This window comes from Anoplophora glabripennis, unplaced genomic scaffold, assembly GCF_000390285.2.
Source record: "Anoplophora glabripennis isolate ALB-LARVAE unplaced genomic scaffold, Agla_2.0 scaffold268, whole genome shotgun sequence".
Taxonomy (NCBI): domain Eukaryota; kingdom Metazoa; phylum Arthropoda; class Insecta; order Coleoptera; family Cerambycidae; genus Anoplophora; species Anoplophora glabripennis.
The window spans coordinates 442,151-460,519 of record NW_019416436.1 but is presented as its reverse complement, the minus strand read 5'-3'; the positions used below and the strand labels follow the sequence as shown (position 1 = coordinate 460,519).

Below are 18,369 nucleotides of genomic sequence, written 5' to 3'. Positions count from 1 at the left end.
ATACATTTTTGAACGCGTACGCATCTTTACCCGAATTTGACGCGCAATATCTCCGATGTCCGAGGTCTGTAGGTTCGCAGTGTGTACAACTGCTAGTCAATTATTAGCGCTGTTGCCACATCTACATAGTCTTTATGCGTTCATTAAATATAATTTAAAACTACTTAAATATGATATTTTTATGTTGTTAATTAGTCAATATGTATGCTATATGCATATGAGTAGATTTCTTTGCTATATAGATAATGTTTATCGCAAATAATTTCAATAGAATTTAATTTTTTCAAATTGGCAGCGGGCTTTAGTCCCATAAGAAAAGCATAGGACCCCCCTGCGCTCCTCACTTCCCTCGGACCCCGATATACCTCCTTAAGCGCATTAAGACTTAGAAATACGATGACACAAGAGCGCTTAAACAACTTATCAGTGATGGCGATAGAAAGAGAACTATTGCAAAGTCTTAGTGCCGATCCACAATTTTATGAAAACGTAATAAGTATATTTGCAAATTTAAAACTCGGATGAATAAACCTGTTTTATAAAAACATTCACTATGTTTTTAAAATACTTTGTTAAAAGTGGAGGCAAACGAAAAGCTGGCGGCGTTGTTTTCTAATGTAAATAGATAAGTTGGCTGGCTTCCTTATGAAAATTTGTTTTTATATTTTTTCATATTTTTTAATATTCATAAACCAAGTAGGAACATTTTTTTAATTATTAGGTAAATATATCACTTTGTTTTTTTTCCGTTACTTAATTTTATTGTGAATACAATTTTTAAACTTCTGATATCATTATTAATAATATATCTTTTTTTATTTACGGTTAAAGTAGGGCTATTGGCGAGGATATTCATAATAAAAAACGACATGAAAATATATCCCTATTTATTATTTGAGAACGGATTAATAAAATAACCAAATAGTTGCGTATTATTTTTTATAAAATCTGAATGAAAATCCTGCTCGTGAACCAGCTAAAAATTTCCAGATGCATTTAGTCGTTTGACCTTGAAAATTAAAAAATTTTTACCTGCGGCGTTCTTTTCTTTCTTTCTTGCCCACCTAGTAAAAAATAAATTAACTAAATCGTTAGTGAGAAATGAATTCTTAAATAATATAAATATCGGTGTGTTGATTGGCATAAATTAGTAATGAGCAAATTTTGTGTATTTATTGTCTGGAAATCTAAAACCTTATAAACTAGCCACAGGAAAAAAATTCTAAAGGAGGGGATCAATAAGGAGGCCGGATTTCCGCCCTGTCAGAAATTCATCCTAATCATATGGAATATATTTTTTAGAGCTAAGCAACAATACTAGATCGACTCTAGGCAAAACGGATACAACCCCCCCAACCTGAAAATAAAAAGAAATGCTTAAAAATGTAATAAAACCATTTTTCTTACATCTGTGGTACAGAATCATATAAATAATATTTTTCGAGGCACAATTTATGTAAAAACACTTGTTTATAATCATAAAAGTAAACTCTTACTTTTTTTCCCTCCCTCTCAACTGCATAACCTCTAAAAGACACATAAGTAAATAATTGAATATAAAGAAATTCTACATCATGTAAAAACATTTATTTAAAGGTCCAGAAAAAAATAGTATTCTACTAGATTTAGCTATAAGTCACCAGCACTTCACAGGAGACTCACTTTAAACCAGCACCCCAGTCAGTGAGAGGCCTAGTAGCCCATTAAATGAAATTTGTAATACATGTAAATCAAAAGGTAATTCGTTTCAGATTGAAACTTTGTTTAATCGTTAGTTTAGGCAAAAAGAGATAATATTTCCCAAAAAGCATCGGTTTAAAACAACAAGATCATTGTTTAATCAATGATTATAATGTAAAAATTACCAAAAATGGAGTTTTTTAGCCGTATTAAAAAGCGCTCTCCAACAGAAGTTTTTGCTTTTGTTTATACTTGTAGGTTTTCAAAAAAACGCTTCATTTGGGACCTGCTAAATTAAAATCCATTAACAATTTGTTTAAATAATTGCAAAAAAACAGCGAAATTTGAATTTGCTATAAATAGAAGAAAAGAGCATAAATCGTCTCTANCGCATCTTTACCCGAATTTGACGCGCAATATCTCCGATGTCCGAGGTCTGTAGGTTCGCAGTGTGTACAACTGCTAGTCAATTATTAGCGCTGTTGCCACATCTACATAGTCTTTATGCGTCCATTAAATATAATTTAAAACTACTTAAATGATATTTTTATGTTGTTAATTAGTCAATATGTATGCTAAATGCATATGAGTAGATTTCTTTGCTATATAGATAATGTTTATCGCAAATAATTTCGATAGAATTTAATTTTTTCAAATTGGCAGCGGGTTTTAGTCCCATAAGAAAAGCATAGGAACCCTTTGCGCTCCTCACTTCCCTCGGACCCCGATATACCTCCTTAAGCACATTAAGACTTAGAAATACGATGACACAAGAGCGCTTAAACAACTTATCAGTGATGGCGATAGAAAGAGAACTATTGCAAAGTCTTGGAGCCGATCCTCAATTTTATGAAAACATTATAAGTAAATTTGCAAATTTAAAACTCGGACGAATAAACTGTTTTATAAAAACATTCACTATGTTTTTAAAATACTTTGTTGAAAGTGGAGGCAAACGAAAAGCTGGCGGCGTTGTTTTCTAATGTAAATAGATAAGTTTCCTGGCTTCCTTATGAAAATTTGTTTTTATATTTTTTCATATTTTTTAATAATAATAAACCAAGTAGGAACAATTTTTTTAATTATTAGGTAAATATATTACTCAGTTTTTTTTTCTGTTACTTAATTTTATTGTAAATACAGTTTTTAAAATACTGATATTATTATTAATAATATAATTTTTTAATTTACGGTATATAGTAAGGGTATTGGCGAAGATCCCCATAATAAAAAATGACGTGGAAGGAAAATTCCTATTTATTATTTGAGAGCGGATTAATAAAATATCCAACTAGTTGTACATTGTTTTTTATAAAATCTGAATGAAAATCCTGCTCGTGAACATCAGTTTTTCTACTGCTGGAACTTAAAACCAGGTACAGATGTAAGCATCGAACTCCTACTTTTGGTGAATTGATTATTTAATAAAAGAACTGTTTTGCAATCAATAAGAAAGAACATAAATATGCATCTAAAAGCAACTTAACTTTGTCAATACCTTTGTAGTCAATANCTTTGTACCTTGGTTGTTCATTCATGTTTACGGAATTCGCGCAAAGTTGACAGTAATGACAGTTGACCCAACTTTTACCACCACGCCATGGCAATGTTGCCAGATTTCATCCATAATTTTACAAGCTCGTAATGAATAAATAGACGCTTTTATTCAAATAAAAAGTGAACTGACGTGTATTAAACACGAAAAAAATATGCAAGCTAATATGTGTTGTATAAATTTCATTCTAAACAGCATACTTAGTTTGCTGAAATTAATTTATGTAAGGTTGGTACTGCAACAAGACTCCCGTGTATAAACATAGGCATACTCTCCGCACCGCCCGCCCCGGGAGAGGTGTATCGAACGTCCTTAAATACAATTACAATTACAGGAAAAAAAGGGAATTGTAATTGCTAATTACTTTTTCACCAGGAATTACCCAGTTCTGTATTCTACTAGATTTAGCTATAAGTAAGCCTCCGAGCCGCCAGCACTTCACAGGGGACTCACCTTAAACCAGCACCCCAATCAGTGAGAGGCCTAGTAGCCCATTAAATGAAATTTGTAATACATGTAAATCAAAAGGTAATTCGTTTCAGATTGAAACTTTGTTTAATCGATAGTTTAGGCAAAAAGAGATAATATTTCCCAAAAAGTATCGGTTTAAAACAACAAGATCATTGTTTAATGTAAAAATTACCAATAATTGAGTTTTTTAGCCATATTAAAAAGCGCTCTCCAACAGAAGTTTTTGCTTTTGTTTATACTTGTAGGTTTTCAAAAAAACGCTTCATTCGAGACCTGCTAAATTAAAATCCATTAACAATTTGTTTAAATATTTGCAAAAAACCAACAAAATTTGAATTTGCTATAAATAGAAGAAAAGAGCATACATCGTCTCTAAACTACAGTAAAAGTTGTATTTTGTTACCCTTAAGAAACCCTGAAAATTTGGTAAAAAAATATTTATTTGTTTACGAGTTTTTGCCGAGGGGTGTGCCACTCAGCAGTAAAACGTACACCTACATAAATTACTTAAAATTACCTTGCTACTTACCAGCAATTTTTATAATTTTTTGATATAAGTAATTTCGTAATTTAAGCAATTTATAGATTTGTTCTGGTACTTTTCGTAATTTTTAAATATAATTTCGTAATTTTCGTAATTTGTAGACTTTTTCACATACTTACAAGAATTAATAGACGTCTTCAAATAATTTTTGTAATTCTGTTATAATTTTTAATAATGTATCTAATTTCATAACCTAATTATTTTCGAAAAAGGAAAACATTTGTTTTACAAGTAACTACACTTATTTGCATACTTCTTTAAAAAGGTGAAAATATTAGATAGATAATTTTATTAGTTGGGAGTAAATTTATTTGAATTAGCTAAAATAACCTTACAATAAAGTAAAAAAACTACAAAAGCTAATAATAATTAATAAACATTTAGGTAAAACATTGTGAGTGTAATTCGACATTGGTTGGTGTATTAATCCACAGAGTAGTTGGTTTTCCCCCATTTTTTTTTAGTTCCTTTTTTTTAAGTTTTTTTCCGGATTGGGTTCCGCACTCTTGTAAACTTTTATATTGTTGATATTTTAAGAAAAAGTTATTCTTAATAAAAAGTTGTGCTTATCTTGGAAAGCCATGGACAGTAATCAAATTTTAATACCATGCATCCAAAATATTTCAAAATGTGAAATTTTCCCTATGCAAAGTGCCTTTAATTTTTGTTTTCATTAAAACTGTATTTAACAAAGTTGTTCAGGAACTCAACAAATGCTTAAATGAGGGATTTAGTAAAAAAAAGAAGGATAATCACATTTTGTAACTAAAAAGATGCCGCCATTTTTAACTATCCTACATACCATATAATTAGTATGGATATTTCCTCAGCTATTTCCTTATTAATGTCAAAGTCAACATATTTATTTTTATTAACTGCCCATAATAATTTTTATTAATAATGGAGCAACGAATCTATCTTATGGTGGTGTTATGGTTATGGTGTTACGGTGATGTTTCATATTGATATGCAATAAAACTTTTTGATGAACAGTATCGAAATGTAATTGTAACTCGTAGGGCAGATCGCAAGCTAATTATAAAATTCGATACCACTGGTGATGTAAAGAATATTGAAAAGATAGAAAAAAGAATACAATGATAACGATATTGCTACTGTTGTAGTTATAAACTCTGTACAAGACAATCCAGGAAAAAGTCGGAAAACATAGATACTAATTCATGTCATACTCAAAAAATTTTAGAATGCTACAAAATATCCATTTAAACTAATGTTTAATTATAAATTGCTTGATGATGGTCGTCGTTTGGACTTTTGTTTAACAATGGGGAGAAATTGAAAACATTCTTCAATCACAATATTTTACTTATAGACGAATCAACATTCACAACTAATGGCATGGTTTCTGCATGTTCAAAAAAATAAATGTCTGGTGTGTATCATAAAATAATTGGTCCTTACTTTTTGGAAGAAAATCTTAATCAAAATTCGTATTTGGAAATTCTCAATAATTTTGTTTTAGCAGAACTAGAGTGAAAATTTGAATTCAGGAGAAAACTAATATTTAAACACAACGGATGCCTTGCACGATATGGACCAATATCTTGGCTTTCACGGTCACCCGACTTGTCCCCATTAGATTATTTCTTAGGGCATAACTAAAGCTTACTTAAGCAAAAAATGGACATTAATTTATAGATTTTTTTTAATTAGAAAAGCTACTTTTATTTGGTTCTCAGGCTATATATTATATTAAATTTAAATAAAAGTACTTGTTTTTTACAATTTCTATGCCATCACACTTTATTATTTTCCCAATAAGCTACTCTTCATCATAAAATTCCGCAATATTTTTGTTCGGTTACTTCCGTTACTAATTTAGAAACACAATTTGTTTTATTAGTAAGATTTTTATTTTTATTATTTTACCACACAAATTTTCATTATGAACAAACTAGACTGTTTTTTCAACAGTACCTAGGTACGTAAATCTAGGCAAAGCAACAGAAGTTAGTCCGTATCTCTACGATGTTTTCACAAAAACTGAATGAAATATTTTTAATCAAACCATTTTATTTAAGTACTTTCAGTAATTTTAAAGAATAATTTAAAAAATCTTTGTACTCTTATCAGGAAATTTTTTGTACTTTTTGTAATCTCGTACATACTTTTTGTAATTTACCAAAGAATTTGGTAACATTTATACTTTAATAAATAATTTCTATACTTTTAAAGTAATTTTAAATTATAATATCTCAAACGTACACCAAAAATTACTTGTGGCACACCCCTCGGTTTTTGCATTTGTTTATTAGAAATAATATTTTTTCAATTGCAAAAACGCGTTAATAAAGGGGCTTATGAGGGCTCATTTGTTTCGTCTTGACTCATATTTTCAAGATATGCAATTGGAAATTGTAATTTCATAGGCTAACCTCCTCAAAACGGTGTATAAACAAATAGTGTAATTTGTTTATAAGGTTTTTCGTTAATAATTTTCAACGAATTAAAAAAAAATGTGCCAGGACCATTTTTAGCCGAGATAACGTTTTTTTTTAAAAACATTAAATTGTTTATTGGTACTATTGTGAAATATTATTTCTCGATTTTTTTACAAAATTAATAGTTTATAACAAATTAATAATTAATTGCTGCAAAATGGACCGTGCAGTTGTTATTATTTTCATGCGCTACTCCAGATTAAAAAAAAGAAAAACGTTAAAATTGGTCCACAATTACCAGAGATATCGCAAAATTTTCGGGCAGTTAAAAAATTTATTCGAGGACGTTTTTAAAGGGTTAAAAATTACTATAAAATGCATTTTTTTCGATATCTTTAACCGTTATTATGAAGTTTAAGGGTTAATTGATTTATTCCCGAAATTTCAAGTCTTAATGTTTATAAATAAACAAGTTATGAATTTAAAAAAAAAAGCTATCTCGGCAAAAAATGGTCCTAGAACAATTTTTTTTTAAGTTTGAGAAAAATTATCAGGTTACGAATAACTAAGCGACTTTAAAAAATATTTTAAGAAAATGTCTTTTTTCGCAAAAACACATTTTTTGTCATCAAAAAAGAAAAAAATGACAATAATTAATTGAAAAAAAATTTCTAATGTAGAATAGATCAAATTTCTGTGGTAATTTAATCGGACTATAATTTTTTTTAACTGTGTGACGACATATTTGTATTCCACCAACCTTAATATCCGCCTTCCTCTCGCAGAGCACGTACACCAAGAACGGTACGTCATTCTTAACGATAAGCCTCGTGTGGAACTGCGAAAACCCGGGGTTCTCCACAATAACGCTCTCCTCGCTTATGATGTCGGGATGGTTTTCCACGAAATGCCTGTGCGCCTCGTGTATCTCCAAGATTTCGCCGCAGGGGCACTTCATCGGCTGGTGGATGCAGGTCTCCTCGTGCGACTTGATGGTGTTCCAGGGGATCTCCCTCTCGCAGCTCGGGTGGATGCAGGGGAACCTCATAGTGGAGGCCAACGTTTCGAACATAGTGGCCGGAATGTTCACTTCTGTCTCGACGAAGTAGCACCTCCCGCACTTGTACTGGTTACCGTAGAGGGATGTGATTAGTATAGGTGGCACTGTTAGGAAATTGTCGCATATCGAACACTTCAAGTTGGCCAAAGTGTCTCTGGATATCGCCCCGTTGGTGTTCTCCATTTTGGCTAACGAATCTTTAGTCGTTGACCTTCACTTTGCTTTGCAAAACCTACAAGGTAAATAAATACACTAAATGAAAAGTAAACAAATTTCGTAAATGAAACAGTCACATTGTAAGACACTGTGTATATCGCTCGATCCTGATGAAAAGTTTTTAAAATGGTGGTGTTCTAGCAACTCTGAGGCAGATAAAAAGAAAAAAATCTGTGTAAAATACTAGTTTTTAGGGTTAAAAATTGCGCGGCCTAAGAAACCAAAATGACGCTCTAAAATAAAAGTAATCACAATAAATAATGATAGTTTGAAAACTATATGCGTCTCTGTCTTATAGCTGCCTTTGAAAAAGGAACGTTTCTAACAACCAATCAAATATAGAAAGAGAGAGATAACTATAGCACTTAATCTGTTTATTTCATAAAGCATTTGTGTCATAACCACATGGTACATTATGCCTACCAGCCATTTTGCCTTGGTCCACATGAATTATTTGAACTAATAATTAGTTTTCGACTTTATTACGTTTCGTAGGGTTTCTACAATAATAAAAATTCAATCAAAAAAGCAATGTTACATTGCAATGGATAACTGTCATTGAAATTTCATTGCTTCTTCAGCACTAGAAACGAATTTGTGTTTTGCCGTGTAAGAGCGGAAGTGAGCAAAAGAAGAAGTAGACGAGCAGACGAGTTGGAGAAGCTGATTTTTCTTAAACGTTTGCAATTTGCATGTCGATTGTCGGCTTTTTGCTACTGGTATTAATTAATTATAAGCAGAAAGAAGAACTTTAGTTTCTTCGTGTATAGTGTATATACATATACTAAAGGTAAGTACATATCGAACACAATTTTTATGTGATGAACTATACCTTTAACAATTCAATTTCCATCTGCTGATAACGGATAATTATACAATGGAAAAAAATGTTTTTGGGAAAAGTGCTGACGATTACGTAAATTTTCTAAAACATTTATGAGGGAATGGGAGAGGTATTTCACAAATGTTTATACTAAAAAATAACAACTTTAATTTTCTATCTATTGGAAAAAAGTTTAATAACCTAAGAATTTGTAGGTGAAATGTCATGAAATTTGAGTGTATGAGGGTAAAACAAGATTGGAAACTATATAATAGTTTATTTTTAAAAGCATTGCTATTACGTGGAAAGAGTGAACAGGCAAAATATTGTGGAACTGAACAAAATAGTGAAATAAATAATAAATGAACAATAAAAATTACATTGATGCCGTTTTGGCCGTTTATTAATTAATTGGATAAGTTTGCTTATGGTCTGCGCTTCCAGATACCGTAACATGGACGACACGATCTCCGAGGGTGTGATCCAGATCCCGGTGGACTTCGCGACCAACCTGAAATGCATCGTGTGCAACGGCTACCTGTCCGTGCCCCCGATCGTGTCGGGCAACAACGGCAAGAACGTCTGCGGCCGCTGCGATTTCATCACCTACAACAAGCAGGAGCGCCGCAACATCATCTACGAGGACGTGGCCAAGCTGATGAGCTTCCCCTGCATCTTCGAGAAGTGCAACAAGCGCATCCCCTGGGGGGAGGTGGAGAAGCACGAGAAGGTGTGCTCGTATGCGACGATCCTCTGCCCCAAGAAGGACTGCCACGAGGTGGTGCTCGTCAGGGAGCTGGTCACCCACTTCACGTGGCAGCACAAGTCGGAGAAGGCGTCTAGCTACGGCGTCAACAACGTGGACATCGACCATAGCGTGCTGGAATCGCCGCAGTTGCTGATTTGTCGGGAGAAGCCGTTCTTGCTGTTCGCCTATAAGAGCAACACGTTCATCGGGATCAGCGTATACTCGCTGGACCCGTTCGAGGACGAGAATATCAAGTACTTCGTGACGCTCACCTCCAACAACGGGTTGCTGTCTAAAGGTAATTTATTGGTTTTCATTCGTTTTATGTTTTGTTTCATTTTATTTGTGGTTTTGGAACTATTTTTCTTTTCCAGTAGCTGTAAAAAAATTTATAGTCCGGGAGAATTTGACCAAAAACACGCCTGTTTCAAAAATCGGGCCTAAGTCGAATTTTATGGTCTTAAAATTAAGTAAAAAATACACAGAACGAAAGCCTAATTTTATGTATTTGTAGAGGTCAAGCGTCATAAACTATCATTGTTTGTAACAAAAAAAATTGCAATTTTTTCCGTTTTTCGCTTATATCTCCGAAAATAAGCCTCTAATCGATGAGGTACACTTATCGATTTTGTTTCTGAGGAAATTTGCTACAAGGATAGGCTTTTGCAATGCTCGCAAAATTATTTTTTCTTTGCAAAATTGGCAGTAAAAGAAAAATATGTGCTAAATTTTCAGCATTAAATAAAAAGAACGAATTTAAATTTCAGATTTTTAAGCTGTAAAATAAAAAGTTATAACAAAAAAAAAAGGTAACTAGGGTCCTTATTTCAGCGGTTTTCTAATATACAGATTTCAAACCAATTGCATCAAATAATGTTTAAAAAAACCTTGGTTTAAAAAAAAAGCATCTCGATCCGATCCGTTTTTCTTTAAACGGTATTTTGGCTGTTCTATTTAATATTTTGTAATAAACTTGGGCTCCTTGTAAAGTAGAAGACCTCCTTTATACGCTGAATTTTTTTTCAATTGATTCGACCAAGGAATGATCGAGTAAACGTTCGTTAAAGACAGCTGTGATGTCATTGTGCACGCCGCCCATCCTGTGTTTGGCTTATCAAAATTCTTAACAAATGAATTGTGGCACTTAGAAAGCAGCTGCTGGGATGTTTTTTTCGAATGGCGTAAGCAAAACTCCGTGAAAGTCATCGCCAGACTCCGAAAAACACATTTTTATTGATTTTTCACGTTTTCATTATGCCTTTGACATTTTGAGAAGTAAGAAGGTGTTTTTATGTATCTAAAAACAAGTCAAAGTCCTTCTTACTTGTCAATATGTCAAAAGCATAATGAAAAGTCATTAAAAATGTATTTTTCGGGGTCTGGCGATAATTTTCACATACTTTTGCTTACACCATTCGAAAGAGAAGAAAAAAATAAGTTGATATAAAGAAAAAGCATTCCGGTAACTGCTTTCTAAGTGCCACAATTCATTTGTTAAGAATATTTAGAAGCTGACTGCAGCATGAACAGCGTGCACAATGACGTCACAGTTGTTTTTAACGAACGTTTACTTTGGCATTTCTTGGTCGAATCGATTAAAAAAAAATTCAGTGTATAAAGGAAATCTTTTACTTTACAACGAGCCCAAGTTTAGAACAGCCAGAATACCATTAAAAAAAAAATTATCTCGGCTCCGATTGGTCGGATCGAGACGCTTTTTTTTCAGTTTCATGTATTTTTAAGTACTATTTGATGCGATTGGTTTGAAATCTTTTATTAAAAGACCACCAAGATAAGACTCCTAGTTAGTTAAAAAATCTGAAATTTACACAAACGCGAGATAATATAATGACCTTTCGATCCTTTTTCACCAAATTTTAACATCTTGATTTGGGTAGAAGATATATGCGCTCGTGTTTTCTACTTTATAATTTTGCAATAGGCCGCCATTTTGAAATTGGGCGTCCGGATTGCGGGTATTTGTTGAGCACCCCAACAGTTATATTTTAATGTAGTTTCATCCAATTTCAGTCAAAGAGTGACCGCAAAAAAACTGATTTTCGCCCGTTTTTCACAATTCGCAGATAATTAAAAAAATTACATAAAAATATGTTTTTGGTCGCAAACTACTTGTAAAAAACTAAAATGAGCATAGCTTTTAGTATTTTGAAAATTTAAAAAATCACCCCCACTTGGGGGTTGAAAAAATGTCAAAAAATGAAGAATTTTAATTACCAATTGATATAAAAACTATTAGCATGTGAATTATCTTAATATATATTTTTTGGAATTTTTACAATTATTTCTGATATTCTCTATTTTTGGGGATGATTCCACCCCTGAGCGCGCTTAAGGGTGGATTTTCTAATTCAACGTGCTTATTTCAGTCGTGAGAATAAATCTTTCTTTGTATCAAGAATCATTCGATAGAAAAATTCACATGCTAATAGTTTTTTTGTATTTATAGTGGTCAAGATAGATTTTGACTTCGTGAAAATTACGGGAAGAGGGAACTTTTTATTTTTCGCTTTGTAAAGTTGTCAGAAACAACATATAAAAAGTTACCAACTGTAGAGTGTACGCTAAATTATTTATTTAAAAAATTAGTTGCAAAATTAGTTTTTGCAAAATATATAAAAAAAAATTAACTGCGCCATTCGAAAGAACAGGAAATTTTACATAAAAAAATGTTAAAAGTTTTTTTCTAAGATGCGAATTGAAGGCTAGAATTTTTTTTCTGACGTACGAAAAATGAGACGGGCGGCCCCCAAGTCTAGCTCTCGAAGAGCTCGTGGTCTCGAGTGCGCTACACTAAATTTGTTATAACTTTTGATTTAATTGATCAAGTCTACCACACAGAAATTTAAATGAAAGAAGAGTCTTCCGGCTATCAAAATTTTATGTCTTTAAACTTGAGAAAAAAAAATATATAGTACATACTTACGTACAAAGTTACGTCATTCTACAGTTTTGTACAATAATAATAAAATAGCTGTCACTCTTTTAATTTTTAAAATAAATATCTGTAACTTTGATAGATTACTCTTCAAATGACGATTGAAACAGTGAGCGATATGGAAAAAGTCTTAAAAATTTAATTTGAAAAATATTGAGCCCACTATATTCAATAATTTTTAAAAAATCACAAATTTGACTTTTTAGGCCATACTTTTAAGATGGTGCATTTTATTTTTCGTAGAAAATTAAAATAATAGTTAAAAAAACAAAAAATAAAAATATTTCATGAAAAATCACTGAAATTTATTGTTAAATAAAGTTTAATAATGTACAAAAAAATTTTTTTTATTTAAAAAACCATAAAAGAATTAAGTTAAGACCTTAAAAAAAGTAAATCCAGCGAAAAATAATTTTTTTATTTATACTAATGGATCGAAAATTGTTATAACAGCAAAAAACGTTATTTTTTGCTGAATTGATTTAATATTCATTTTTAAAAAGTATGTTCTGTATCTGAAATTGTGAATATAAGTTTGAAACCTGCTCGGTGAGTATAGCACACACATGGTGTATACTGCTACATTGAAATATATACAATAGCCTTGCTTACGAAGGGGAATTTTGATAGTTGTTTTTCTTGTCAGTTTGAGGGTGACGAAGCTATGCAGTGAGCACACCAGTTTTCGATTTTTGTTTTCTAATCGCATTTTTTTCGTATTCAAAAAAGTTTTTCACAAAATACAAAAAAATATTTTCTAATGTTAGGTGATTAATACACTTAATTATTATCTTTATAGCACCGACAATTTTTCACATATGATTATTACGTAATTATCGCAAAATGTGTTGTTTCAAAAACTGCGTTTTGAAAATCAACTCCTCAAATATTTTTTTGTTGCAGTTTTATTTTAAAAACGTTTTTCGTTTGTAAGAATGAAATAATTATTATTATAAAATTATAAATGGTATAAGTATATGATTTTTATGTTTTCCAGTAAGCTGCAGTTATCAGTGTTAAAAAGTGTATTATTCACATATTTTGTCCATTTTGAGATTATACTCTCGTACGCTTGTAATTCTTTAATGTAATATTATTACTTAATATTACAGATAATCTTCAGTTTGCATTTAAGGTATTTATATTTGTTTTCTTTTATGCTAAACCTGTAAATGTAGTTTAATATTTATATATGAATATTGATCCATTTTTAAAATAATTAATGAATAAATAAATAATAGACGTTGATTTTGATTTTGTAATTTTGTATTTAAAATCAGGTTTTTTTTTTTCAATTTTATTGGCTTAAAGTTTAAGCGCCCAGTTATTTTTGAAGAAGAGCAAGAACTCGATCAGATTTAAAAATTAATTAATTTGTAATAAATTAGTTTTTTAAAAAATAAAATATATTTTCAATAAAATCTCTAGCCATTTATAATTTTCATTTTTCGAACCTCTATATTTCAAATATGAGCGAGTTTGATTTAAAATCGAAAATTGTTAAATAAATTGTTTAAAATAGTCGGCCATATTGGATCAGCCATTTTGAATTTTCATTTTCCGACTTCATATTCTTGTTCAGCGACATCGAAAACCCCTATATTGTCAATTTGAAAGAATTCGATTTAAAATTCGTCGAATTATTTTAAATATTCTTAAAAAAACTATTTATTANAATATTTTTTGCTGAATTGATTTAATATTCATTTTTAAAAAGTATGTTCTGTATCTGAAATTGTGAATATAAGTTTGAAACCTGCTCGGTGAGTATAACACGCACATGGTGTATACTGCTACATAGAAATATATACAATAGCCTTGCTTACGAAGGGGAATTTTGATAGTTGTTTTTCTTGTCAGTTTGCGGGTGATGAAGCTATGCAGTGAGCACACCAAATGAGGAGTTGATTTTCAAAACGCAGTTTTCGATTTTGGTTTTCTAATCGCATTTTTTTCGTATTCAAAAAAGTTTTACACAAAATACTACAAAAAATATTTTCTAATGTCAGGTGATTAATACACTTAATTATTATCTTTATAGCACCAACAATTTTTCACATATGATTATTACGTAATTATCGCAAGATGTGATGTTTCAAAAACTGCGTTTTGAAAATCAACTCCTCAAATATTTTTTTGTTGCAGTTGAACCTCTATATTACAAATATGCGAGAGTTTGATTTAAAATCGATAATTGTTAAATAAATTGTTTAAAATAGTCGGCCATATTGGATCAGCTATTTTGAATTTTCATTTTCCGACTTAATATTCTTTTTTAGCGACCTCAAAAACCCCTATATTACAAATATAAGCGAGTTTGATTTAAAATCAATAATTGTCAAATAAATTGTTTAAAATAATCGGCCATATTGGATCAGCCATTTTCAATTTTCATTTTTTGACATCATATTCTTGTGTAGCGACGTCAAAAACCCCTATATTACAAATATAAGCGAGTTTGATTTAAAATCGAAAATTGTTAAATAAATTGTTTAAAATAGTCGGCCATATTGGATCAGCCATTTTAAATTTTCATTTTCCGACTTCATATTCTTGTTCAGAGACATCGAAAACTCTTATATTGTCGATTTGAAAGAATTCGATTTAAAATTCGTTGAATTATTTTAAATATTCTTAAAAAAACTATTTATTATTGTTTAACCAATCGAAAAACAGTTAGCGTACAAAAATAAGTTTATAACTTTTTTCTAATACTTATCTCCAAGTAATTTCAAAAGGTTTTGGGAAAATCCACGCTTCCCATAATTATTTCGATATAATGCGTAATTTTAAGCTATCTTTTGACTCCACTATTATTGATAATATCCAATTCTTCATTTTGGGCGTCTTTTCAACCCCTAAATAGGGGTGATTTTTGAAAATTTTCAAAAAACAAAGCCATGCTCATCTTAATTTTTTACGACGAGTAATTTGAGACCAAAAATATATTTTTATCTATTTCCTTTAGTTCTCTGCGAATTGTGAAAAAACGGGCGATTTTTGAGGTCACTCTTTGTTCTTTTTATTTATTCCTGGAAATTTCGCACTTTTTTTTCAACGCTAATTTTGCAATGTAAAATGTCATGTCGATTAGAAGGTTATTTTAGGAGATATAAGCGAAAAAATGAAAAAAGAGCATTTTTTTTATTATTTTGTTATAAACAATATGACACTCGACCTCTACAAATTAAATACACAAAATTACGCTTTCATTCTGTGTATTTTTTTACTTAATTTTAAGTCCATAAAATTCTACTTACCCGATTTTTGAAAAAAAAAAACAATTCCTCCGGACTATTATCATTCCGAAATGCAAAACAATTCTATTTTACGGTACATGAGAGATATTTTTTCCGTTATGATTAAATCCATAGATTTTTACGTAAACGAGTAGCTGCCACCGTCGGCCGTTGTTGGTACCGCCATTTCCGAGGCATAATAAAACGCGATAAAAGAAAAAAATATCTGTGCCGCCAATTTCACATAAATAACCTCAAAAAACATTCCTTCCCGAACAGGCCGCCAGAAGATCCTCCCGTTCAACAGCAGGGTCCACTGCGCCGACTGCTTCGAGAACAAGTGCAACAAGAAACACCACAAGTACTCGCTCCACTACAAGAACAACTCCAACCAGGAGTTGCACAACTCCATGACGACCAAGTTCGAGATCGACTCGGTGAAGCGCATCCTCGAGGCGGAGAAGGTGATGTTCAAGGTGACGCTGTGCGACTCGTCCTACCCGCCGTCCAAGAAGCGGAAGACGGGACCTTGCGCCACCCCCAACTCGGAGTGCGACATCTGCAAGACCCTGCTGTCGCTGCCGCTGGTCAGCCACAAGAGCGGCTCGAGCCTGCTGGAGTGCATAAAAGACAAGATCAAGACGTGCCCCTGCAACTCGGACATCAAGGATATCCTGGGGGATTTCGACGTCATCGACATCATGGACGATATCAAGGAGGAGGAGGACCCCGAGGTAGCGGGCGATAAGCCGGCGGATTCGAACGAGAAGGAGGACGCCGGATTGGATATTTCTGTGGCGGAGGTGACGCCGGCGCCGGTAGCGGCGGGGGCCGCCGAGCCGGCGAAGGAACCGTGAGTTTTCGTGACGTTGATCTTACTTCGTATTCCCTTAAAATAAGTGTAGGAATCTTGGAAATATTTTTTTTCCGTTCATGTTCAATATTTTTCTCGGTCTTGAATTTATTACTTTTCTATAATAAAAAATTGTAATTTAAAAAAATGACATATGAATAAAGTATTAGTTAAGGCATGTTCTCTTTTTTTTTTTGGATATTTTGATTTGGGCAGGTTAGGTCACAATTAACGTTTGTCGTTACGGGAAAACGGAGGGAGCGAACGGGAAATCGTCAGGTAAGTTTACCGTCGCTGTAAGGTCTGTGGAGTCGTCATAATTACTTTTTCCAATTTCATGAACTTCGTTTACATCGTGTGAAAGTTCTCGTTTTGCTCGACAATTTTTAATAAGAGAGTTTTCGGTATCTCTTCCCGTGAATTTCTGAAATTTTTCCGTGATTTTTAACAGACTGTATTTAGGTGGAAAATGGTCCACGGACTTGGAAAAAATTTTTTCAGCTAGGCCATTGCGCGGTTCAGATGGCTCGTTTATTCAGCTTCAATTTCCTTTTTTTTTTTTAATTTGATACGACCATTTTTCATGGAAATATTGGACTTTTAATGGAGAAGGGTTCTTTTGTCTTCAGTCCTCGATATCTCGGCGACAGACGGTCGTACAGAGAATTGAAGGGCAGTTTCGAAAACTGGAATAAGTTTCCTATAACATGCCACTGCAACTTTTCGGAAAAAAAATTGTTTTTCATCTTTTACACTGATTTTAAAAAGCAGGAAAATGGGTTATAACCCAGTTACTGTAGCTGAAAATATAGTAATAACCTCCGAATTTTTTATAACTGCATCGATTTTTCTCCAAATTTAGAATTAGGCTCATCTTATCCCCCACTTCAAAACTTATATATGTGCTAAGTGTGCTTTTCGTTCCTGAGGGGTGAAAACCACCCCTTATTGGAAAAAAAGAAAAAATACAAATTCAAGCATTTTATGTAATCAAATCTTTTTTATTTACGCAGTATGAGTAATTTCATGTGCTATCTAACTTGAAACTTAATGTGTCCCAAATTTTCAACCCGGAAGAACCTGTAAAAACCACCCCTTTGGATGAAAATATGAAAAAATTTTTTTTTCAACTTGAAACGTTTTAATCATCCATTTTTATCAAATTAAAATTGATTTCTTGATTAGAAAATCTTTTTTATCGATTGCAACTTTTCAACCCTTGAAAAATACCCCTTCTTTCGAAAATAAAATGAAAAAATATTGAAAGAGAAACATTTTAAATGTGCATTCGTATTAAATAAACATTTATTCCCTTCTTATAAAATAATTTTGAATTGATTGCAACTTGTCAACCCTTAAAAATTACCCCTTACATATATATATTTATATATATTTTTCTAAAATTATCACCTATTCACGTGTTTATTTTTTTGACAATAACTTTCTTACTTTTTAAGATTTTTAATCACACAAAGGCTCATTTTGCAGGGGATTGTAAGGGCTACGTGAACTGTTGAGATGAGCTTTTTTAAGCCCTTAATTTTTAAGTTTGAAGGGTTTAAAGGGCTCGAAAAGGGTGGTTCTCTCATTCATATGATAACTTAAAATGGCGATATCTCGATTAATATTAATTTTAGAGGAATAATAAAAATAAGCAAAATCATCAGCAAAAATAAAGCTAAATTTTTTTACTCTTGTATTTTTTCGTACACCCTTTAATTTTTAAGTTACAACGTAAAAATCGATTTTTTTTTTAAAATTTGAATAATTAACATTTTCAAAAATTAAGTTTTTTTTCGAAATCATGCTTTGTAAGTCAGCC

At 31.8% G+C, this 18,369-nt stretch overlaps 2 protein-coding genes across 2 annotated transcripts in view; one reads left to right on the top strand and one right to left on the bottom strand.

Annotated features, from left to right (window-relative positions):
- Nucleotides 1–8,148, bottom strand: part of LOC108904337 — a 13,372-nt gene extending 5,224 nt beyond the window's left edge. Inside the window, exon 1 of the mRNA XM_018706852.2 lies at nt 7,413–8,148. Coding sequence (XP_018562368.1) covers nt 7,413–7,895 — 483 coding nt within the window. The 5' untranslated portion in view covers nt 7,896–8,148. The remainder of the gene's footprint in view (nt 1–7,412) is intronic.
- A 423-nt stretch (nt 8,149–8,571) lies between these two features.
- On the top strand, nt 8,572–16,719 carry LOC108904334. The gene is made up of 3 exons (XM_018706849.1): nt 8,572–8,718; nt 9,196–9,797; nt 15,974–16,719. Exons 2-3 carry the CDS (start codon nt 9,206–9,208, stop codon nt 16,549–16,551), a joined length of 1,170 nt encoding a protein of 389 aa, XP_018562365.1. The 5' UTR covers nt 8,572–8,718; nt 9,196–9,205; the 3' UTR covers nt 16,552–16,719.
- Nucleotides 16,720–18,369: the final 1,650 nt, after the last annotated feature.